General features: G+C 37.0%; 1 protein-coding gene across 1 annotated transcript; it reads left to right on the top strand.

The window, feature by feature from the left end:
* The first annotated feature begins 590 nt into the window (after positions 1–590).
* minar1 (membrane integral NOTCH2 associated receptor 1) lies at positions 591–25,699 on the top strand. The gene is made up of 5 exons (XM_058780699.1): positions 591–912; positions 1,260–1,299; positions 2,079–4,363; positions 12,104–12,358; positions 21,949–25,699. Exons 3-5 carry the CDS (start codon positions 2,117–2,119, stop codon positions 22,144–22,146), a joined length of 2,700 nt encoding a protein of 899 aa, XP_058636682.1. The 5' UTR covers positions 591–912; positions 1,260–1,299; positions 2,079–2,116; the 3' UTR covers positions 22,147–25,699.
* The last annotated feature ends 898 nt before the right edge of the window (positions 25,700–26,597 follow it).

The following is a 26,597-nucleotide window of genomic DNA, read 5'->3' as shown; positions in this document are numbered from 1 at the left end:
TAGGAGAAAATTTAGAGCTGTTAAACTGGCAAATGGAGGTTTCAAAAAGTATTGAATAAAAGGGTGCCGTTAATTGTGGCCAATGTGTATTAGAGAAAAACATTTATTTCATAATGATATTCCCCCCCATTTTAAATTCTTATTATCCAATTAAAGGTTATATTTTTGTGAATATTTTAAATAAAAGATCAAAAGGATTAACAATGCAGATTAATTTTCACAGCCTTCTTTGATCATATTTACCAAGGGCAAATTTAATGGCAAATTTCCATTGTGACAATTTACCCCATCTAGTGTGTTTAAATGAACTGACAACTTGCCCGTTCTCCCTGATTTTATCTGGCAACACGAGGCTCCGGGGATTAACTTTTCAACTTCATCACTTTGCATTAGTTTTCCTTTGCATTTAAACGTGTATTCATCTGAACATGCAGAGGTGAGAGAGTAGCGTTATAGCCTACCAATGCAGTGTTTGCGGTCTGCGATTCCCGCATGGCTGAGCCACTGACGCGTCGCGCAGCGCGTTTCTATTAAATGCATAATGCAATTTAATTCCCGTTTGTCCATTCCTCAACCTGTCTCCACGCGTTCGCGATGGTCTTAAGGTGAAATTACGTCATTCTAGGTGGAAACAAAGACGAGTTGAGCTCTCCGAGCTCCATCAGATGGAGAGAGAGCAGCTCCCTCACCAAACTCCCCCTGCAATCCGGATGGGATACAGATGAAGAGAGGCCATTCCATAGCATCCCCAATCGTCAGGTGGACGCGGGGATTTATGATGCTGATGCTGTGCTGTGCCGTGCAACTGCAAAGAAATGTCTGTGGGTTAATAATGCACTTCTGAATTAAAACATCGCTGTCCAGTTTTTTCCGCTGTCGATCCAGAGGACAGCAGATGGGACCGCTGAATAGGTGTGTGTTCTTTTTCTGTTCTTGGTGATTTTTTACGGATCTTAAATGTTGTATTTTCACATTGTTGTGGGACTATTTTAAATCCCGCTTTTCAGCATACTCTCGTGTGAATGTGCTCGTTTATACTGCTTTTTTTCTCCAATCGATTTTTTTCTGAGGCTTGGAGACAGGATTTTAATACATGCATACTTGCAGTGCAAATTGATTTACAGTCCTATTATGCAACTGAAACTGCAGTTGCATGTGTAAAACACTTGTTTCTTTAGTGCATTTAATTCAGTAGTTCAGCTTTTTATATAAGATTTTCATTGCAAATAATTATCTGTTTCCTTTCTTTTATATTCAAGATCGGAGGGACCGAATGCACAGTGGGGTACAAATCCATAGGTAAGAAAAATTACAAATATGAATTATTTCATATTGTTTCTCCTTGACAGCAATGAGGTCAATGGAGGGCAAATGGAGACTTTTGCTTTAACATTTTAAAATGTTCTCCTGAGATCATTTTTTTTAGTCATCTCTTATGTCTTCTATGGAGTTTCAGAAGAGATCTAAACAATATCTGAAACTATGCTCATATTTGCTAATGGTACCAAAGTCTGTAGATCTGAATTAATACGAAATCGAATATTTCTCATCAAATTCTCCCAGATCAGCTGTCTGAGCTATTATTCATATAATGCTTTTTAATCACAAGCGCTATAATTAGTATTATTTCAGTAAGTAAACATATGCATAATATTAGAATTTCTCAGAATTGTTTTAAAGACAGAATGAACTTGAGCTGGCATAGACTGTACAAGATCTACTGTATATTATCCAGCATGATTTGTGCAGAGAAGAGCATCTTGTGCTTTAAGCATGAAAATCTGATCTTTTACATTAGGGAGTCACTTAATTAATGCCACAAATGTAGAAATAGTGCAGAATCTCAAGTATTTCCTATTCTTTTTATGCCATACAATTTCTTTGTCTTAATTTTCTTTTAAAAAATCCTAAAAGTTTTGGATCCCATTGTAAAAGTCATTGAAACCCCCATACTGATCAATCAATATTCTGAGTATGTCTATGATGGTTACAGTCCTGCATCTTGTTATGATTTTTATGGTAGTTTGGCAGATGGCTCACATTTCTTCAGTCACTAATCATTCATCTGTCCCCTGCAGGCTGTCCTTTCCTCACAAAATCAAGAATCAAAACAGCAATGGATGCCATGCCAGAGTATTCCCTCTTCCTTGTGAGGATTTTGGAGGAATTGGATACTAAGTATAGCACCGTTTCATACCAAGACCTTTGCAAGTCCCTGTGTGCCAGGTTTGACTTGGTCCATTTGGCTAAGCTGAGGAGTCTGCTGTTCTACACAGCATGCTTGGATCCAGCTTTCCCCGCAACCTTATTCAAAGACAAGATGAGGTGCTCGGTGGAGGACCAACAGTCCAAGAAGCTCATGGTGGCGGCGGACATTGTCACTATGTTTAATCTCATCCAGATGAATGGAGGTATGGCCAAAGACAAGCTGCCAATGGGTCGGAGACCCAAGTTTCACAAGAACCAGTCCTTTGAGTCCTGTCGATCTGACACGGATGTGTATAACTTCAGCGATAATGACAGAGGGTACAACCTCATGGACACCAGAGGTCATCACGTCTCTCGGAAGTCACCCTGCCCAAAATCTGACTGCAATAACTGCCAGCAGTTTATACCAACCTCAGAACCCAACTTCCTCTTGGGAGTCACCAAGGATCTGAAATGTAGGGCAGCATCGCTGGATAAACTACAGCATCTGCCACAGTACCCCAGCGTCAGTCCTCCTCCGTGCGAGATGCAGAGCACTTACTTCCCTATGGACATCGACAGCGAGTCAACAACGGACCAGGAATCTCTCCACGCCAACCCAGGGATCAAGGATGTTTTCATGTCCAGCGGAGAGCCTTTCACCGTGCACTCGTGTGTGCAAAAGCGGAATATCTTCAAAGAGGATTTCCACAACCTTGTTGCCTTTTCACCCCATGTGATCACTAAGGAGTGCAGAGCGAATCCCAAAGCTGGTGGCGAGTACCACCACAGGAGGGAGCTGAGCAAGCCTCCCACTTTCTTCAATCACAGTTTCGAGCTGCCGTACAGCAACCCTTACTTTGAACCCGTCAGCTCACCCATTCAAAACAAATCACGGGTGAAGCATGAGAGCCTGGATGACTTGCAAGCGTCCACTTACTTTGGACCTACAACGGTCTCCGAGTGCGTGAGCAACAGGAGGACTTCGAGCAAGCATGGAAAACAGCCAGCCTGGCCTGTCAAGAGCTTGAGTCTCAATACCGAAGAAGGTCCTGACTTTGAGAGGTCCTTTTTAAATGGCAAAGTGGTAAAGGACAATCACCGTCATAACATCAGCACCATGGAAAACGATCAGCACTTTCAGTGTGCAAAGGACAAGTCCACTGCCTCTCCCTCAGGTTTCCCCAAGAAGTCCAATGGAACCAAAACAAAAGAGATGTCTTCTGTGGCTTGCGGACCCAGTGTTGAGAAAAGAGAGGTTGGGAAAAGGTACAAGGACAAGAGCATCAACTGTCCATCATTTCAGTCGAGCAACGTGGACAATGGCATGAGTGTTGGAACCCAGACGGAACAATCTGAAAGTAGGAAAGCGAAAGATTACTCGGGTCACAACAAATATGGAGAGAGGCCACCCTTCAAACACTCAGATGAAGACTCTGAGATTGTCAGCGACGATATCAGTGACATCTTTCGCTTTCTGGATGACATGAGCGTTTGTGGCTCTCTCGGAGTTGTGCAGTCATCATGCTACAACAGCAACGGCTCACTGTCTCAGGTGACGAAATCAGACGGGGACAGCTCACCTGATCGCAACACTGTCAAGCTGGGCAAAACCGGGATCAAGCTCGACCGCCTCTTCCAGTCACTGGAGAACTCGGACGATGAGCTCAAAGAGAGCGTCTGCAAGCTGGTACTCAGGATTGGCGAGATTGAGAAGAAGCTTGAGTCTCTTTCAGGGGTGCGAGGGGAGATCTCTCAGGTCCTCTCGAAGCTTACTAGACTGGATGAGAAAATTCAAGAACCGGAGGCTAATGGGAAATCAAGTGATAATGGCCACATGGAACAGATTAAGACCGATGCGAACCTCTCGCCTCACGTTTTCCAGTGTCACACCACTGGACACAACATGAAGGTGGAAAAAAGTCCAGAATGGTGCTGCTCGGAGGCTGATGGAAGTGAAAGCCTGAGGGTTAAAGCTTTAAAGAAGAGCATTTTCACACGCAGGTCATCCAGGTCGCTAAACGAGGAGAACAGCGCCACTGAATCCAAAGTGGCCAGCATCACCAACTCACCTCGAGACTGGAGGACTGTTTCTTACTCTGGGCACACAGGGGAAGAAGGGAAAGAAAGAGACCGGCATATTGAAGGCAAGGACAGACATAGGAAACCCAGAGAGGTAACAAACCTGTATACTGCACTTTTTTGTCCTTACTGCATGTTAAATTTGCTGTTATGAGCATTGTACCCCAGGTTCTGCATTGCATTGCTATCACACTGACTGAATCACTAGATTGGTGGATCTCTTTTTAATGACCGATTGGCAAAACTGACTAATTAGTTCACAAGAGTCATTGGTCTAAACCCAAAATGGACAGAAATCTTACTCTGTCAACGAATTAACTGAAATGACTTACACCATATTGAGCTCAGAACTGATACTACATTACATGTACTTTTTGAAGAAGTTGCTTTGAAAAAGCATTGATTATGTACAGTGCCTTAAAATGAATTGACTTGAAATGCATACATGTAAGGTTAGCAAGATGTAGATCAGTCTATACCTTTTGGTAAAATCAAGACTTGGTGCCCAACACTGCATCCTGTTGGATTTAGTCTGTCATATGAGCTGCTGTGGGACACATTTTAGCAAATCTATCATTATATTCCAATCGTTGATTACTAGGGTAACATTTTTAGGCCACAGTCATTATATTTCAAGAGCTCGATTGCTGTGCAAAGACAAAAATCCAGCACTGACAATCAATGGAATAAACAAACACACTATCGGTAAGGGGTAAACATATTTATGCTAGCGCCCACTTATCTGGTTTTAAGCAAATCAGTCACGACTACTAAAAGAATGTTACGTCACCTACTTGATGTTCATGCGCCAGGCTGAGAAGGTTGTCAGCTTTCTCCTACACCCTTGCGTGGTTTTGCTGTGGTTGACACCCCTAGGTGGTTATGCAGAATTTCCCTCCATCACTTCCCAAAATACAAGCAGGCATGTTGTTTTGGAAGCAGTCTAGCTTTAATATCATATCTCTAATAATACAGCCATGGTCTCTTGTGGTGCAATTATCACACAATTTACCTATTCTACCCTCCATCTAGCTGTACTTTAGCCCAGACGGGGGCACAGACTGAGTGCAGGGCACAACAGAGAATCTGACAAATAATTTTAATTCAATCCCCCCAGAGGAACAGGGATTTCATGGCAAATTGGTCCTGTAAAGTATTTACCAGCTCTTGAGTTAATATGTTGACACATCTATGGGCTGTAGCTTCAGTGCTCTGCAGCATTGAAAAACCTATGTAAACAAGCTCAAGGATTCCATGAATGCTGCAAGGCAGATGAATGTGTTTCTTTGTACACTGCTTTAAGAAAGTAGGAGGACTCATGGTGTCAAAAAAGCAGGAAATCAGTTTCTGGTGATTTATTTCTGATGACATTTGCATGGGATGCTACACAAAAGTGAAGTGAAAGAATATCATGACCTAAGTCTTTAGTAGGCAAGCTGGATACAGTTGACTCTCTATGGGTAATGGAGTGTGGGTTTCCATTCCTGATTACATGCAGGAGGAAAACAGGAACAAGACCATGCTTTTACAGGGTTATCAGTGATGAGTTATGTTAAATGTTATGTCATGTCATGTCATGGTTCTATTTTGTGCTATTTGTGTTATGTTTTACATCATGTTATGTTACATGTTATGTTATTGTTCTATTTTGTTCTGTTTTATTTATTTCCTCTGCTATTTAATGTTATGTCATGTTTAAGGTTCTATCTTGTTCTGATTTGTGCTGTTTATTCTGTTCTGTTATTGTTCTATCTTGTTCTTTTTATTTGTTTGTTCTGTTTTGTGTTATTTATTTTGTTATAGTTCAGTTTTGTTTGTTGTTTATTTGTTCTATTTTGTATAGTCTATTTTGTTCTGTTCTATGACATGCTCCTCTCTTCTACTTTTGTTGTTTGTTCTGTTCTGTTCTATTCTATTCTATTCTATTCTGTTCTATTCTATTCTATTCTATTCTATTCTATTCTATTCTATTCTATTCTATTCTATTCTATTCTGGTATTTATTATGTTCTGTTCCATTCTGTTTCTTCTTTTAGTTTCTATTCTGTTCTGTTCTGTTCTGTTCTGTTCTGTTCTATTCTCATTATTCTCTTCTGATGTATTCTCTGTTTCTTTTATTCTTATAATCTCTTAATTATTTTCTGATATGTTCTATTTTGATCTATTCAATTCTACAGTATAATATTGTGATATGTTCTTTTTATTCCTTTTGAAATGTATTCTGTTCCGTTCCATTCTGTTTCTTCTTTTGGTTTCTATTCTATTCTATTCTATTCTATTCTATTCTATTCTATTCTATTCTATTCTTCTCATTTTCATCATCCTCTTCTGATGTTTTGTTTGTCTGTGTTGTTTTTATTCTTATAATGTCCTTCTCTTCTCTTCTCTTCTCTTCTCTTCTCTTCTCTTCTCTTCTCTTCTCTTCTCTTCTCTTCTCTTCTCTTCTCTTCTCTTCTCTTCAGACTGTGCGATCCATGCAACACTTTCCCCTTCTCTAGTCTTGGGAATATTTTCATGTTTTCTCAGTTTTCCTCCTCTGCCTCTTGCTCTTGTCTTCTTGGCTTATTGCCCTGGTTAGATGCCTGCCAGTTCCTGTATCGTCCCTTCTGATCTTTTTGGGGAAGTCGCGAGTGCCAAAAGTCTCTGCGCTCTGGGACGATCCAAGCTGTAGTTAATTTTAGTGAATGGTCGCACAGGGAACTGGTGGCTAATCAAACCTCATTCACATTAATGAGAGAACACAACAGCTTTGTGCTTTTGATCAATCTGTGCCTTTTGAGGTCACCCTAATTTAAAGGTGAGGTGTGTAGTTTAAGTTTAGTTGACCATGAACAAGCCATTTATATGCTAATTGTCCTGAAAACTGGAAGCAGTTTGTGTTTTGTGCCACTATCAAACATTGATCTGTTAGTTTGAGATTCTCGAACAGCCCGACAGCAATGTTGACTCACTGACCAATGGCGTGAGTTTTGGGGCGGAGCTATCTGTCTGTCTGACCAACAGCAGAAGAGAACTGCAATTCCGTTTCTTGACACTTGTGACGTAGAAGCTTTTTTTGAATTGTACTTTTTGTTTTTTAACTTTTTGTCTTCATCTTTCATTTAAAAGCATTGCTTTCATGTTTTTAAATCAGCACTGTCAATGGGGTTCGAAGCAAACAGCTCATCTGCCACACATCTATTCAGCTGTGAATGTTTTGATAAATGTTTTTCTGGGTTAATGTGAGTCTTACTGTATGCATCCTGTCACTCTCTTTGATTTTCTTTCTGTCTGTATCACCCTGCCTCTAATTCACATGAAGTTGTTACGCCAGCCTTTTAGCACGACTTCTTTATGCGAGAGCGCAGCCAGTGAAGCCAGAAGATTCGAGAGAACTGTCATTTCCAGACAGGCACTTAGCACAACATTCGTACCTTCTAGCAAAGTACCCTTGATAAAGGGCAATGCAAACCTTTTTTTCTTTAAGCCCAAACAAAAGTGCCAGCTAGCCAAGCGATAACCTCATGTCAGTAGTGGTCAAGCTAAAAGCACACTTTAAATATTCGGCTGGCGGAGTATAAACAAGCAGTGCTTTTAGTCGCTTCATTTGAAGGCCATCTTCAATGAGGTTTTAATTAAGACTGCGTGTGCCCATTCAACTTCGAACTGTGTTGGACAAAGTATGTACTGAAGAGAGGTGCCCTGAATAGGCTGATGGATTTAGATGACAAAATAAAGGACTATATATTTGCAGTTGTGAAGGGGTTTCCTGTGCTAATCTCACCGGCACAAGTTGTTGTGGTTGATTGCCAATATTTTGATAATAGGTTGCCTAAGGTTTTCTGATTGGTTAAGCACAGCATTAAATGCATTAAATGCACTAAAATGCACCATTATCTGTATACTGTTGTAGTATTATTTGTTAATAATTTTGAATCAGCTTTTATGTTTATACATTTTAGTTTTCATTTTTAATTTTAGTTTAAGTTTTAGTAGCTTTATGTGCTTTTGTTATGTTTAGTACTTTGTTTTTTTAATATTTCTATTTAGCTTTAATTTATTTTTCAGTATATTTTAAAATTATTTTTATACTATTATAGATTTTTGTTTTATAGATTTTATGTTTTTTAGTTTAAATATTATTTTTTCGCTTACTTTAGTTTTAGTAATTTTGTTATGTGCTATTTTATGTTTAGTACTTTGATTTTAAAAATGTAGTTTCAATTTATTTTACCATTTTAGTACTTTAACATCAACTTATTTTATCATTTATTAATATTTTGAATTATCTTTTGATTTAATAGTTTTAGTTTTCATTTTCATTTTAGTTTTAGTAATTTTATGTGCTTTTATGTTTATTGCTTTTTGGTGATATTTATTTCAAATATAGTACATCAGTTCATTAATTTTAGTATTGTTTATATACCGTTATAGTATTGAGTATAGTAATTTTGTTATGTGCTTTTGTTTATTAGCTTTTGATTTTTTATATTACCATGTAGCTTTATTCTTAGTTTGTTTTAGTAATTTTAGTACTTCAGATTAAACTTGAATTAAAATCAGCAGCACATATTGCCTTTGCATAAACAGCTACGTGCCAATGCTTCAAAGTTCACGTTGTTTCAAAGCACTACTGATTATGAGCACTTGTAATAATGATTCTTAGCAACAACACAAATTATATTGTGGCTCAGAGAGATTACACTTAATGAATTTACAATAGCAATAAAGAGTTTTAATTTACTGCAATGCCACAATACATTGATGTATAACTTGTAATATGTTGGTTATGTTACAGTATGAAGAAATAAATAAAGAATGCTTGTGGTTAGATGATGACATTTGAGTCTTGAGTGAGTCACAGTCGTCTGTATGACTTTGAGTCTGACCTGCGGCACATATTATATCACTGCTGCTGCTTTCTGGTGAGAAATAACCTATACCTCGTATAAATATCAGAAAGACAATATTTTTCCTTCTCTCAGTTGGCCTTCCCTCATTTGCATCTGTGGTTGTTTGATTAGTCTTTCCCTGCTGGAAAACAGGAGGTGGATCAACATTACACTCTTCGGCTCTCACTCCTGTGGCTTTTTTTAATTTTCACCTTAGCTCAGGCCAGACAGAACAACGCCTTACCTTAAATTTTAGCCGAGAGAGAGAGAACAAGAAGAACGTGGGTGGGTTTTTGTAGAAGAGATACAAATTGTACAGAGGCAGAGAGACAAAAATGACATTGCAGAGCATGAATACTGCAATTATCTTAAAATGATTTAGATAATACAATTCCTAAATGGTGGGTTACAGCCAGAAAATAGGCCACAGTCTGTCCTGATGGAAGAAAAAACTTATTTCTTACCTTTTCTAGGCAAACCCTGTGGGATTTTGGCACAAAACCACCTGCAGGTAATTGTATATTTCAGTGTTTGGTCTAAGGGCATTCTTGAGCATGTCCAATGTGAAGTCTGGGACCTGATACAAATTATATAGATGCATATGCTGTATGGTGAACACAAAATGTCTACTGACTTTTTTTTTTCTTTTTTTTTTGCTGAAGGTGGTGAAACTATAAAATGCCTCAAAAACATCAAGCAAGTTTTATAATAATTGGCTAGACTTCAAACTCACATCTGATTGACTGAACAGAACTAAAGTGCTAATCTGTAAACAGGTTCTTGTAAAGAAAGTCTCAAAATAGTCACAAATCCACAACAAATGCCATTGCAGATTTGTGATTGCACAAATATAAACTTTATGAATGCAAATTAGCATTGCATTTGTGAAACATATTTTGTAAATATAATCATTTTAGCTTCTTAAAATTTCTGATAGTTCAACAATCCACTTTTTAATCATAAGATCATGGTGCAGGTTGACAATGACTTCTTGAAAGAATAGCAGTGTCATTAGAAGTTTTTTTTGCTTTTTTTTTTCTCCAATTTATGGGATAGTTAATTTAGAAAGGGAAATCTGTTCATAACAGTATTTCTGTTTTATACGGTGCCTATTTACTAATACAACAAATGGAAAAAAGCTACAAATATCATCCTTATGAAAAAAATGCAAAGTTACTAAATTATGTTTAGAAAAATGTATAAACATAGTACAAGCTGCATCAGCTGCTCATTATTAAAGTTATTTTTTACGTACTAATGGCACTCGTTTTGTAGAATGACCCAGTTTGTGATAATCAAATCTTTCAGGTTGTATAAGCTGCAGCACTCCGGTGTCCCTCCGGACAGGAATAAGCTCCTGACTCAGATATTATTCTTTATAATAGTCTAAGGACTGAGACAAACACACATTTCCTGCTCCACAAATAAGACCGCAGTCATTCCTGCTTGCGCCGTATATATACATATTGTTACTAGTTAGACTCATGCAGCGCCAGCATGCTTTTTGCTGAGACTTATAGCTGATGCGGTGTGTTTGCATCGGCCCCCGGTGTTACCCTGGTGTTCAGCTGCTCGTTTTTGGCTTACAAGTCAAATAACTCTGAATTGCTGAAGTAAAGGAGGTGTTTGCCTGTGCAAAAGTTGCCTTAATGATGTTAGGGTGTTTTAGGTGACTGCCAGCCCAACTAACAAAACTATAGTCTGAGAATGTTTTGCTAATATTACCATTAAGGTTTTTAAAACGTTACTTCTGAATGTTTTTAGAATGAATTTATTTTTTGCTCTTGTAAAGGTTAAGTGAACGTTACTTTTGAATGTTCCCTGAATGTTTTGAAACAAGTAATAACATTTAAAAAACGTTAGATGAATGTACAACTGAAGTACTGCAGAAAAAAAAAAACGTTCCTTTGTTTTTTTGCTAATGTCTTGAATTAAAGACCAGAAAATTTTGAACAAACATTCTGTGAACATTAATCAGAAGTTTCCCTGTTAGCTGGGAGGGCGTTGATAAGCGGTTGCTAGAGGAGATCAAATAAGTTGTTTACATGTAATGCAGTAGGTGCCACTCTCAAGTCTTTACGATATTAGTCGTCTTCAAAGAAATACTGTATTTTTATTTTTTTTTTACTTTAGGGAAAACTGTCCATTTGTGAAGTGCTTTATGCTATTGTTCAAGGTTGTGGTATTGTTTATAAACATATCATATATGACTTATAATTTAATTCATGTTGGTAGCACAAACTTTTGCAGTTCATGTTATAGTAGTTTTGAAAAGTTTGGGGTCAGTAAGATTTTCTTTTAAAGAGATTAATACTTTTATTCAGCAAGGGTGCATTAAATTGATCAAATGGGACAGTAAGACTTTAAACAAAAGCTTCCTCATGTTACAAAAGATTTCTATTCCAAATAAATGCTCTTCTTTTAAACTTTCTGTTTATCAAAGTATCCTGATTAACAATATGACAAAAATATGAAGTATCGCAACTGTTTTCAACACTGATAATTATACATTTCTGAAGGATCATGTGACACTGAAGACTGGAGTAATGATGCTGAAAATTCAGCTTTACATCACAGAAATAAATTACATTTTAAAACATATTCAGATAGAAAACCGTTATTTTAAATTGTGATAATATTTCACAATTTTACTGTATTTTTGATCAAATAAGAAAGTTCTTTCACAAAGATCCAACCAGTATTGTATGTTTCAGAGTTTAATACTTAAAAGGATAGTTCACCAAAAATGAAAATTCTGTCATCATTTACTTTTTACATTTACTTAATTTTGATGCACCAGCTTTTTTGTTACGTTTGCATTACAGAGGAGGTGTGACAAAGGGTTAAAACCCTCCTTTTTGTTTTGTCTTCAGTATCATCAGTCTTAAAATGCATCTATCAGATCAGCAGAAGAGATACGAAGCTTCCTCCTCGGTGACCTTTCCTCCCGTTTCTCCCCTACAGACAGATCGTCAGTATGACGCCCACCAGGCCCACCGCTCCTCAAAGCCGCCCAAGGACTCCTACCTGGTGGAGCAGGTGTTCAGCCCACACCACTTCCCTCCCGCCGCCAAGTCTCACGTGAAGGGCAGCCCTCTCTACACGGATCTGCGACTGACCGGCCTCGCCGATGGCAAGCGCTCCCAACCCTCCTGGACCATCGAAGAGTACAAGCGCAACTCAGGAGACAAGAACAAGCTCAGCGCTCTGGACCTGCAGGTGAGAGGCCACCTCGCTGTGATTGCAACCTTGCCAATCTTGTCCATTTTCTCTGTTCTTTGAGGGTTTTCTGTGTGTGGGATTAGCTTCAAAAGCTGAGGCTCATGGGAATGACGGCTTCGATTTTCTTTCAATCAGTGCTTCTCTGCCACATGCCGGCTGCGTGGCTGAAGGTCGTCGGTGCAGTAGGTTACCTTGTGTGCTGTGAAATATTAATGATCCTTATTAAAATCACTCATTGTTGACAGTCAATTACTGCAGGTTCTTGGCTTCGTTCCAATGCCAACCCAATTTGCAATTTGGAATCCGAAGTATTTCTGAGTGAAACGCCGTGTTTGATGAGAATAAATGTAGTATGCAATACGATTGCGTTTTGATTTTAATTAATTATTTCAGTGAGTCAGTTGATCCAGTTTGAATGATTTGTTTACAATTTTGGATTGAATCAATCTGAGAGGTTCTTGAGTCATTTAACTGAGAAACGTTTAATATGGAAATGAGGTCATTTGTTTATGTGGGTGATTTTGAGACATTTTGAAAAGCATGTCATTTTTAAGTTTTAATTAGTACAGACTCGCCATTTTGTTGCATGGAAAGGAAAACATTTCACTGACCTTGATTTCTCACGTTAAAACGCTCCTTCTTTTTGTCTGTTGTGTTCAGTCTTAAAACATCCTATACTGTTTACATCCAAATTAATTACTGAGTGAAACAAAATTGTATGCCAGGATTTGATTGCATTGTCCAAAAATAAAGTATTTCATTTAATCAGTAGAATGATTCAGTTGTTCATTAATTGGATTGAATCAGTCAGAAGTTCTTGAGTCAATAACTGACTGACTCATTTAACATAGAGCTGTTTAATATGGAAATTTGTTTGTGACAAAAATGTTTTTATTGTATTTATCATATAGGTGAATAATAGAGATTAAATTATATATAACATGTAAATCAAATTAAATGTGTTCTTAAGAGCTGATGCAGCAAAAATGACAAGAAATTGCAGTAAAAATATTTTATAGGCTATGACAGACAGATGTGAAAGAATCACTGAATTGTTTACTGAAAGATTTATGCATTAACCATAAGATTAAACGATTTGTTCAAAATTGGATTTAATCAGTCTGAGAGTTAATTGAATTAAGAATGGTTAAATATGGAAATAAGATTATTTATTACAGCTTTTTACAAACATTTATTTTATTAAAAGAAGCAAAACAACTTTTTAGGTCAGTAACTGAAATTAAATTATGTATAAGCTATAATTGCAAATGATATGTTTTTATGAACTGATTCATGACAAAAACATGATATACAGTGGGGCAAAAAAGTATTTAGTCAGCCACCAATTGTGCAAGTTCTCCCACTTAAAAAGATGAGAGAGGCCTGTAATTTTCATCATAGGTATACCTCAACTATGAGAGACACAATGAGAAAAAAAAATCCAGAAAATCACATTGTAGGATTTTTAAAGAATTTATTTGCAAATTATGGTGGAAAATAAGTATTTGGTCAATAACAAAATTTCATCTCAATACTTTGTTATATACCCTTTGTTGGCAATGACAGAGGTCAAACGTTTTCTGTAAGTCTTCACAAGGTTTTCACACACTGTTGCTGGTATTTTGGCCCATTCCTCCATGCAGATCTCCTCTAGAGCAGTAATGTTTTGGGGCTGTCGCTGGGCAACACGGACTCAAAGATTTTCGATGGGGTTGAGATCTGGAGACTGGCTAGGCCACTCCAGGACCTTGAAATGCTTCTTACGAAGCCACTCCTTCGTTGCCAGGCGGTGTGTTTGGGATCATTGTCATGCTGAAAGACCCAGCCACGTTTCATCTTCAATGCCCTTGCTGATGGAAGGAGGTTTTCACTCAAAATCTCACGATACATGGCCCCATTCATTCTTTCGTTTACGGATCAGTCGTCCTGGTCCCTTTGCAGAAAAACAGCCCCAAAGCATGATGTTTCCACCCCATGCTTCACAGTAGGTATGGTGTTCTTTGGATGCAACTCAGCATTCTTTCTCCTCCAAACACGACAAGTTGAGTTTTTACCAAAAAGTTCTATTTTGGTTTCATCTGACCATATGACATTCTCCCAATCCTCTTCTGGATCATCCAAATGCTCTCTAGCAAACTTCAGACGGGCCGGACATGTACTGGCTTAAGCAGGGGGACACGTCTGGCACTGCAGGATTTGAGTCCCTGGCGGCGCAGTGTGTTACTGATGGTAGCCTTTGTTACTTTGGTCCCAGCTCTCTGCAGGTCATTCACTAGGTCCCCCCGTGTGGTTCTGGGATTTTTGCTCACAGTTCTTGTGATCAGTTTGACTCCACGGGGTGAGATCTTGCGTGGAGCCCCAGATCGAGGGAGATTATCAGTGGTCTTGTATGTCTTTCATTTTCTAATAATTGCTCCCACAGTTGATTTCTTCACACCAAGCTGCTTACCTATTGCAGATTCATTCTTCCCAGCCTGGTGCAGGTCTACAATTTTGTTTCTGGTGTCCTTTGACAGCTCTTTGGTCTTGGCCATGGTGGAGTTTGGAGTTGGACTGTTTGAGGTTGTGGACAGGTGTCTTTTATACAGATAACAAGTTCAAACAGATGCCATTAATACAGGTAACGAGTGGAGGACAGAGGAGCCTCTTAAAGAAGAAGTTACAGGTCTGTGAGAGCCAGAAATCTTGCTTGTTTGTAGGTGACCAAATACTTATTTTACCGAGGAATTTACCAATTAATTCTTTAAAAATCCTACAATGTGATTTTGTGGATTTTTTTTCCCTCATTTTGTCTCTCATAGTTGAGGTATACCTATGATGAAAATTACAGGCCTCTCTCATCTTTTTAAGTGGGAGAACTTGCACAATTGGTGGCTGACTAAATACTTTTTCCCCCCACTGTATAGGCTACATATATCAAAAACATAACATATAGGAGTTTCAGTGTACATATGGCTTTACTGGAAAATTTTTAGTGAGATTTTGTAATATGAATCACTACAAAAATCAATGAACTGGTTTCTGAAAGATTCATTCAACACAAGACTAACTCACTGACTTGTTTATCTGAGTATCATTTACTGCTTTTTACAAATGTGTTTTATTTTATTAACATTTTTAGGCGTATGATTTAAATGCATTTTAGTATTGATTATTGTAAATGCAAATTAGTTGAAGTTGGTATGATTCATTAGTAGCCTACTGCTACAACAAAATGAATTGCGTGGCATAAGCACTTGCAATAAGCATTCTCATTATTAAAACTTAATCAATAAAAACAAACAATATGACTGTATAGGAGTGTTTTAGTGAGTCTGAGAGAGGCATGTACGCCATGATGAGACGTAAAAGAAACACTGAATTGTTTTCTGAACAAATCTGTTGACACGAACAAAGAATTCACAGAAATGTATCAGTCCTTTTGTAAAGGTGAAAAGTTGGTGCTTTAATTGATGTAAACAAGAACAAGTTGTTGAAAGTTGTAAAATGTATGAGGGATTTCGGTCCTTTGTGTTTCAATAAAAGACTGCAAAGACCGGGAGCATGCATTAAAGAAAAAAGGGTCCTTTTGTATTCATGTTGGCTGTAAAACCATCTGTTGTGCGCTTGTTGTAGATGTCTGTTTCAGATGATGTTTATCTGTCTTCACTATCTCCAGACATAATCGCATTGATAGAGGACGGCTCACAATAAAAAGGCTTTAGTGTAGGAGACAGCACTCAGCAAGCTTCTTTCATTCAATAACATAATCTATGCCGTATGTTATTGACAAAAGCAAGTGATGGCTTTAAAACTAGCTGTTCCTGTACTGAACATAGTAAAAAAAGTAAGATGGGACAGAAAAAGAAATCGCTGACCGCAATTTTAAAATGTGCCCTACATCTTTGCATCAAATCTGTGTTACATGTTCACCCCAGTGCATGGAAATGTGGCTCGAAGCAGGGGAGCATCTCTCATTTTGCCCATTTGCAAGGGCTGTAGGTTTTCTGAAGGCCTGCTTGCCCAACCATAGCATGAGAGGAACAGAAAAAAGGCAGAAAATGTCAAAAAGACAGAACGCAGCTTGGGCAATGCCACGTACCAGTGATTCTTAGTGACCCAGCACAGCGCTTTCGAACCTTGAACAACAAGATGAGGCTGACAAAGCAAAAAGTTTTTTGGATTTGTGCAGCAAGGATGCAATTGTACAAAAACTATAATATTTGTATTTGCATAAAATTATTTTCACAATTATTTATTTATTTATTTTGCAGATGCCTGCCACATATTGGATATTGTTGCAAGCATTAAAAACACTAGGATTAAAAATGTAATTAAATCAATATCTTCAGTATTACTATAATTTATTTAGGTGTTTAATTAATAAATGCATTAATATTAGTTTTAAAATTAAATGTAAATTATTAACTTATTTATTGCATACATGCAAATTGGAAAGGCTTGCACAATTAAATAAATACCTATTAATAATAACTATTTATTTATGTGATTAATATATTAAATAACGTTACTATTAAAATAAAATGTAAATGAATAAATAACATTAATATTACAGTGTTTAATTATTTATTAAATACATGCAAATGTGAATTAATTAATGCATTTAATACCAATATTATTTATTTGTTTATTTCATATATTTAATAAATATATCAATATTAAAATAAAAATACAACTGAAACGTTAAAATTAGGTATTTATTTATTTTTAAGTCTTTCACATTTGTGTGTCAAGTACCCATCGCCACAGCTCTTCTTTGTGTTCTGTTTGATTGACTTCTGAGCTGTGTGGGAAGCCTGACACTACAAAAAAGACTGACAAGTGTGTGTTCACAAGTACAAGTCAATTAAAAAACAGTGCGGACTGAACACAAGAACACGTCCTGTGTGAACGGCCCATTAGATGACTTAGTAAAAGTTCTGTTGCCATAGCAATTACAGAGAGGGAGATTTCTAAGATAATTAATCTCAGGTTTCTCACAGGAGAGTTCGGTGCTGTTGAGGATTTATCTCTAAATATGCATTATTTGCAAAATAACATTAGTGTTTATTCCCTGGAACTTTACAAGCCGGCTCTGTTAGTGTTTAATTAGTCTCTAGATCACTGATCGTGTTGTAAGAAAGTAGACAATGATAATGTAATAAATTATTAATATTAAATGTTAGCTTTAACGGTGATCTTTATAATATCATTTTGTTTGAATAAGGCTTGCTAATTGTGCAGAATTTTTTTCTGGCTATGGTGAATTAAAGGTGCAGTTCACCCAAAATGAAACTTTTATTAAGATGGCCATCCAAGATGTAGATGAGTTTGTTTCTTCATCAGAACAGATTTGGATACATGTAGCATTACATCACTCGCTCACCAATGGATGCTCTGCAGTGAATGGGTGCCGTCAGATTGAGAGTCCAAACAGCTGATTAAAACCTCACAATAATCCACACCACTCCAGTCCATCAGTTAATGTCTTGTGAAGCAAAAAATATGAGTCCAAAATCCATAATAATGCTTCCTTTATATTTGTTTATGAACTGTTTTGGACTGTTTTTCTGGAGAAAGCAGCATTATGGATAGACGACTCGCATTTTAGCTGGAAGCAGTGGTTTGAAGTTAAAAACATCTTCGTGATGGATTTGTCTCTTACAAATAAGCAGCTTTTCACTTCAAAAGAAATTTCTCCAAATCTGTTCAAATGAAGAAACAAACTCATCTACATCTCAGATGGCCAGAGGGTGAGTAAAATGTCAGCAAAGTTTCATTTTTGAGTGAAATTATGTAGTTGAGAATAAAACAAACTTGGTCACTTCTACAACTACAACTTGCTGTTTTCCTTCTTCATGAAATTATGGAGATTTTTTCCACAAGAAACTCGGATTATCTTTCTTGCTCACTGCTGGTATTGATGTAAGATTACTCTGAGCTTATTGGAGACAGCGATGGTTAATACCTTCAGTGTGCATGAAGTTATACGTGCTCAGTTTAGCGGAGGAAAGTGTCATCGGTGACGGCATCCTGCTGCCAGTTAGCGCAGAAATTAATGCTATCGGATATTCAGAACCAATCCACATGTGACAAATGACTAAATTTAACACACTTTGGCTGCAAAGGTGCCGGAGGATGGTTATTAGAGGCATGGAAGATGGCAGCAGAGTGGCGCAGATGCAAAATGTGCTCTTGATATTAAATGGACCATTAGGTGGACATCTTATAATGACATATTGCTTAGACAAATCATTCCGTCCCAGTTTAAGTTTGTCTTTCATTTATTTATTTATTTGTTTGTTTAATAACAAATCAATAAACAACATTAATATTACAGGTATTTATTTTTTTATTTAAAAAATTTTGGATGGGCAATTTTAGATAGCTAAATTGCTATAATTTGAGTCTGAGTTATGGTAGTGCTGCTAACTACTGCGGAAAACATGCTGTTGCTGAAAAACAGATGAAAACATCGCTGAAAATGTTTCTGTCGATCGCTGAAATGAATGCATATTTACCAGTACTTTAACTGTAGGCCTGCAGCAAGCTTTCAGAGTACTCTGTCATTTACACTGGATATTTTTGAGTGACCTCTGGCTCGTTAGCTTTGACTCTGCTCGCTTGACATTAAAGTTGTTCTAATTATAAGCTAGAATCCCATAGGGGCTGTGCAGGGACACAATTAAAGCGTAAACATTTCTGTGAATCAATGAGCTGACCCTCTCCTGTGGAGACATTGATTTTTTCCTGAAATTCCTGATAAAGTGAGCTGTTCTCTTGAAAGTGCTGCTGAGATCTGTTGTGCTGAAATGAACAGCTACATTGATGTTTACGACCTTGTAATTTCTGTCTGTCCATCCTGTCTGTCTATCTATTGTTCATTCTATCTTTCATTATATTGCTCTATTTATCATTCTATCATTCTTTTTTCATTCGTTGGTTCTTTTGCACCTATCTATCTATCTATCTATCTATCTATCTATCTATCTATCTATCTATCTATCTATCTATCTATCTATCTATCTATCTATCTATCTATCTATCTATCAATCTGTCTGTCTGTCTGTCTGTCTGTCTGTCTGTCTGTCTGTCTATCTATCTATCTATCTGTCTATCTGTCCATCGTTTGTTCTATTTATCATCCATTTGTACTGTCTGTTGTTTGATTGACAGTTTGTTCATTCTCTCTTAAAAACAAAGGATCTTTATTGGCATCAGTGGTTCTATGAAAAACCTTGAACATCCATCCAACCTTTCAAATGAAGAAAAGGTTCTTTATTGTCGAAAAAGGTTCTTTAGATTTTAAATGTTCTTCAAAATAGTTTTTTTTTTTTTGGAAGGAAGGTTTGGGGAACCAAAAATGTTTTTTCTATGGCATCACTGCAAAAACACCCTTTTGGAAGCTTTATTTTTAAGAATGTTCCTTTCATTCTATTTATGATTCTGTCATTCTATCTCTCGTTTTGTCATTCTATGATTCTGTTCATCTATCTATTGTTCCGTCATTCTGTTTATGATTTTGTCATTCTATCTATCATTTAATAATTCTATCTCTCGCTCCGTAGTTCTTTCTATGCTTCTGTCCTTCTATCATTTGATCATTCGTACTATCTATTGTTTCTTTTGATCTATCATCTGTTTCTTTTATCAGTCATTTGTTCCATCATTCTGTCAATCTAAAGAGCAATACTCTATCTATCAATCATTTGTCCGTTCTATCATTCGTTCTATCTATCATCTGTTCTGACATTCGTTCTATCTAATGGCCTATTGTTCTATCTTTTGTACGTGTGTTCGTTCTATCGTTTGTTCTGTGTATCGTTCTATCTGTTTTTGGAACATCCATTTGTTTGGTCTGTCTGTCTATCATTAGTTCTATTTATCATTCTTTCGTTTGTTGTATCATTCTTTTTGTCATATTATTTAATCTATCGTTCTGTCATTCTAGCATTCTGTCATTTCATCTGTCTGTCTCTCTGCTCTATAAACCTTGAAGTTTCAAATTTTATGTTACAGTAATATAGACATGTTATACTAGGATTTCATCTTCAGGGGGGCTTAGCCCTTATAGAGACCATTAGCTACAATGATACAAATGACCTAATCAACTGTATTTTACTGTGCTTACAGCTAGTTAAGAGCAGTGAGTAATTTTCTGTTTTTCTTTTGTTGCTTGATTAACATTATTAGCCTAATATAAGAAATGCATGGATCCGTTATACTGACACACGTTCAATATTTTCTTAACCGTTTGTTTATTTGTGACCCTGGACCACAAAACCAGTCTTAAGTGTCAATTTTTAGAAACTGAGAGTTATACATCATCTGAAATCTGAATAAATAAGCTTTCCATTGATGTATGGTCTGTTAGGATCGGAGAATATTTGGCCGAGAGACAACTATTTGAAAATCTGGAATCTGAGGGTGCAAAAAAAATCTAAATATGGAGAAAATCGCCTTTAAAGTTGCCCAAATGAAGTTCTTAGCAATGCATATTACTAATCAAAAATTAAGTTTTGATATATTTAAAGTAAGAAATTTACAAAATATCTTCATGGAACATGATCTTTACTTAATATCCTAATGATTTTTGGCATAAAAGAAAAATCGATAATGTTGACCCTCACAATGTATTTTTGGCTATTGCTACAAATATACCCCGGAGACTTAAGGTTTTGTGGTCCAGGGTCACATTTAAGACGTAACCAACTGTGTTTACTTGGATACTCATCAAGACAGCCATTGTGGCATAATATAGTGTGCATTTGCTCAAGATGATGCAAAAGTCATTTTTCAACCTGATCTCATGAAAGTGCGTCTCGGTGGCACGATTTTCTGTTTTTCTCTCAGTGTGTGCGCTTCATTCAAATGTGTGCACACACATTAATGATCTATCGCAGCGCATGAGTACCACAATGAGATCGATAAACCACCGAGAATGATAAACTTTCCTGAGGAAGCTGATTATAATTTTTTAAGGGGGCTGAGACGACAAATAGGGGGGCTGAAGGCCCTGCAGTTATACTCCCTTAGATTCAAATTTGAATTGCAATCCTGTTTACTACCTCAACTCAACTCTAAATGCCATACAACCCTGACAGCAACTTACAAGCGCAACTACATAACACACCAAAAACTAATCAAAACCACTCAGCAACCGTACAGCAACATGCTGGCAGCCGCCCAAAACACCCAAGCATCCTGATGGTGACTACTGCGCAGACAATCCCCATTCGTGCTTTCTTCAGAAAATGTTGTTCTGTCCCCTTCAGCTGCTCTGGCTATTTTTGTCTGACTGTTTCCATCTCCCTGCTGTCATACCTGAACATCTCCCTCTCTCATCCTGAACCGAGTGTCGTATCACGCTTTCCTCTTTCTCATTTCCCCCTCACTGGCTCAGCATATACTCAATTAAAATGGCAATTTGATGAAAAATTCCATCTCGGCGGAATGTGTTGCTTCAGTAATCTGTCTGCAGTTAGCGAGGCGACTGGACGAGGGCTCCATTCATCTTCCACAGCTTTCATTTCACAGCACAATCACGGTCCGCTCCGCACAGACGCCTTTCTTCGTAGGACCTCTCACCTTTTTCTGTTCCTCTGCAGGTCCAGGAGTCGCTCAACCCCAACAATCTGGAGTACTGGATGGAGGACATCTACACGCCGGGCTACGATTCGCTGCTCAAGCGCAAGGAGGCGGAGTTTCGCAGAGCTAAGGCGTGTAAAATCGGTGCATTGATCGCTGCGGCCGCCTGCACTGTGATACTGGTCATCGTAGTGCCCATTTGCACCATGAAGTCTTGAGGTTTCTATTTTTTTCTGTCAGATGGTGTTCGTTTCACTCGGACAAACATGGGACTTCATTTGCGGAGGTCTGTAATTAGGTCTGATTTCAGCCACCGGCCTTAGACTTTCCTGGAATGTCAATCGAAATGTATCACAACAAAGAGTTAAGGATTGCAATTTGATGTGTCTTTTTTTATTTACCGTAGTCAATATTTATAACTTGACTAAATGATTTGTTATGTAGTAGATGGCCTTACTTAAAGGCTTGGAGATGCACCCTTGTTTTATAGTCCAGAATATAATGTACTGATATGTTTTATGTCTGTTTTTTTTTCTGGTATTCCAATAGAAACTAAAGGGAAAGCTTTATGTTTAAGCGCATTATATTTTTTACTTTACTTTGATTACGAGAATTTTAACGAGAGTTATTTTTCGATGAATACGCCGACAGAATGTTTTAAAGACGAGTTGGATTTATCTTTGGAAATCACTGGAATGTTTGGGCCTGTGCAATGCCTTTTTATAAGGAATAGGATATATTCAGATAGCGCAAATATGGTTCATGTGTGCGTTCAATAAGAACTTAAAGGAATAGTTCGGACAAAAATGAAAAGTCTGTCATTGTGTAGTCATCAAAATTTGTGTGCTTTTCCATGGATTTTTTGTGCTTTTAATGACCTTTTACAAAAAAAACAAAACAAAAAAAAAACGTAAAATGTAGTCTATATAATTTGTGCGCTGAGTGAAATATTTCAAATTCGCAACTGGTAACAAAAAACCTGAGACTGCCGATTTTAGGTGCAATTTAGATGGGGAATATATAGTTCAAATGCATATTTATATGCAATTCAGAGGGGAAAAAGTTCAAAGCCGTTTAGAATTTTTCAAAAATTGTCCTTTTGTGTTCCACAGAAAGAAAATTATATCATACAGATTTGACAGAATTTTCACTTTTAGTTGAATTATTCCTTAATGTTGAGGGGTTTTGATTGTACAATGCGAGGACAGTAAAATGACACTATTAATAATGTTTACTGATTTTGTTTGAATAGTGACACGTGAATTTATTTCCTTCTGATTGTTTCTGTATTAATGCCAATACAACACTTAAAACAATTATATCATAGTACATAGCTGCTTTCTCTTTGATTGTAATTATATATACTTTGCCTTGTTATATCATAACTAATCATAATACTGTATACTTGAATTGCCAAATCACTTTCAACTAGCTCAGTTTTCTCTGAAAATCGAATGTTTTTCTTGCACTTATTCACCAGACCGATCTAAAATTGGACCTGACAACGAAAACTGTGAACTTACCTTAATGATGTTCACTTTTGACGCTCTTTACACCCGTTGTAGGAGTGATTCTTCTGAGAAGTCGAGCTGTAGGGCCATTGAGTGAAAACCGCCTGTTAGTCAGAAACAATATTGCACTCAGACGCTGTTCTAAAACTAATGAGCTGCATTGCTTGTCTAACGCCTACATAGTCAGCTATCTTCTAAGGCAGCATCCTAAGCCCTTAGTGACTGATTTGGTGCGCTCTAAATAGGCAGCAACTGTGTGCGTCATACAGATAGCATTCCTCATGTGAAGCACATAGGAAACTCGATTAACAATTGATTTCAGAGTTCGACACAAGCACGATGCTCTTTGGAACAGCTTGTGATGCCTTAAATGCTGTCTATGTAATCAGCTCACAAGGTTTTGGAGCAATGCCTGAGCGAAAAACAGAAGAAAAACATTGTGCTAACAAACTGATATTTGCAGGTTTTTCTTTTATCATCAATCTGTGAATGTTATAATGGCTAGAGTGCTGCAGGAATGACTTCAAACGAGAGCATTTTAGCATTTCCGGGTTTTCTTTTTTAATGGATTTTTGGTTAAATGTCTGAAATAAGGTCTGTGATGAACATGAGCTCAAAATATTTTATTCTATGACTTAAAATGTATCACTGAAACCTTCCATTGACAAACTTTTACTTTTGCTAACGAGTGTCTAAATGGAAATTGAACGTCATCATTGCAAACAGGTAAACTGATACACTCTCTAGTCTGCTTTCACAGCCTCGTTGCATTTATAATCATCTTCTTGCAAACTATTCACTCAAATGTTCCAACTTTTACATATTTAAGATTGAAAGGGTTGTCAGAAGCTAAGTGGTGGGGACGCTGTCTTCATACAAACATGTTGTTTGTTTATAGCCTACGATTAGCTTTTTACTTTCTGGTGATTGTATTTAGACTTGAAAATTAATAAAAGCTGTGTTCATTTGTTAAGATCTTGATGAACAAAATGTGTAAGTTCTTTTGTTGGTTACAGAGACTGTTTTCTGCAATAATCCAAAAGCCAATGGAAAAATCTCAGTGGGTTTTTGTTGAGGGAACCGGGGTGATGCAAACTTATGGGTTGGCCTACAAAAATCATCCCTGCAGCACTTTATGACCACAGCTTATCACATAACAGTGCATTTATTGTACCCTGACCAAAACCAATGGTCTGTCTTTATAGTCTGGTTCCATGACACTTAAAGGTAAAGTGTGTAAATTTTTATGTTAATTAAATATTAATTAAATAGTTCACCCAAAAATGAAAATTTGCTGAATTCACTCTCAGGCCATCCAAGATGTAGATGAGTTTATTTCTTCTTTAGAACAGATTTGGAGAAGTTTAGCATTACATCACTTGCTCAGCATCCTCTGCAGTGAATGGGTGCCGTCAATATGAGAGTCCAAAAAAACATCACAATAATCCACACCACTGCAGTCCATCAATTAACATCTTGTGTTTTTGGTCTGAGGATGAATGCATTTTCATTTTTGTGTCAACTTTTCCTTGAACTAGAAGTAAACAATCTGTAGATTGATTGCCCTGAAAAGTACACAAGTGGGAGTGTTTAAGAAACCTGTTTGGTACCACTAGTGCCATAGAAATAACACACTTCACCTTTAAGAGAAATTTAATTTGCACACAAGAATGACATTAATAGAATGATCCTTCCACATGTGACTTTCCACAACTACTACTTTTGATCTAACATTTGTTCCTGAGAGATCTGCAACAGCATTATTTTCCGACAATGAATAGATTTTGAAGTATATACATTTATATACTATTACCGCTGTAGTTTTGCAATGTTATATTCAGAAACTTACAGGAGTAATTCACCAAATAATAAAGCTTCTGGCATTTATTTGCTCACCTTATGCCAATCCAAATCATATGCTGATATTTTCTCAACACAACAGAAAAATTATGAAATGATGTGATATTATTGTGTGAGAATAACAGCATTTGGGTTTGTAATGGCATGAGGTTTGAGTAAATAATGACTTAAACCGATGCTTTTTGGTGAACTATTCCGTTAATTGACCTGATCAGTAATTAGGGCATTTGAATGTGACCTTTTCTTTGATTGGCCGGACGTCCGGTGACCTCGCCTTCGACACAGGAACTGTGTGTAGTAGCACGCTGTAGAACCCTGTAAATAAATTCAGGTTCAACGCGCATTGTGTGAATCAAGTGTAACTGGAGTCATATTCTAATAAATCTCTTACTGTTCAGACTGTTGAATGTACGCCGGCCTGTTTCTTTGCATGTGTTTCTTGGTATCGTGATTCGTTTTTCATATTTTTCTATCCTATTCTTCTGGATGTGTCTCTCAGACAGGTGTCTAAATATGGAAAGTCTAATGATGGTGTTTTCCGGGGAATGTTGAGGCGACAGTGACTTCTATAAATAACTCCAAATGTTCCAGGTGCTCCATCAAACTCTCGTCATGTTACTATTATTGCGATTAAACTTGCATCTGTAGGCTCTGTTCTGAAACCTGCTGAGCTGCAGCATTTCAAGGCATCATAAATGCATTTCTGACATGAAGACTGTTCAGAAAGTTAGACAGCACTGGATGCATTTGTTGTGGAGAAGGCAATACCATAATGCATTGTTTCATAAAAGCTGCTGCAAAAAAGCTTGTTTATTTTTAAATATACTAAAAGAAATGAATCATTTTATTCAGCAAGAAAAGTAACAGCAAACACTTTTACATTGTTATAAAAATTATATTTCAAATAAATGCTGTTTTTTTTTTACTTTTCATATCAAATGAACCCTGAAACAAATAAATCAGCACAACTGTTTTCAGCATTTATAATAAGAAATTTTCTGAATTTCTGAAGGGTCATGTGACACTGAAGACTGGAGTAATGATACAGAAAATTCAGCTTTGACTCACAAAAAATAAATTACATTTTAATATATATTCACACAGAAAATGGTCATTCGAAACTGTAATTAGTGTAACAGTATTACTGCTTTTACTGTATTTTTAGCAAACAAAAACAGTCTTCGTCAGCATAGTTGTTTTTTTTCCAAAATCATCATTGGATAATAAAAAAAGAAAAACAGCCCCAGATTCATTCCAAAGCCAACAATTATTGACTTGCATTAAATTACTGTTTTAAA

Source organism: Onychostoma macrolepis, chromosome 07, assembly GCF_012432095.1.
Source record: "Onychostoma macrolepis isolate SWU-2019 chromosome 07, ASM1243209v1, whole genome shotgun sequence".
Taxonomy (NCBI): domain Eukaryota; kingdom Metazoa; phylum Chordata; class Actinopteri; order Cypriniformes; family Cyprinidae; genus Onychostoma; species Onychostoma macrolepis.
This window is presented reverse-complemented; position numbering and strand designations above follow the sequence as displayed.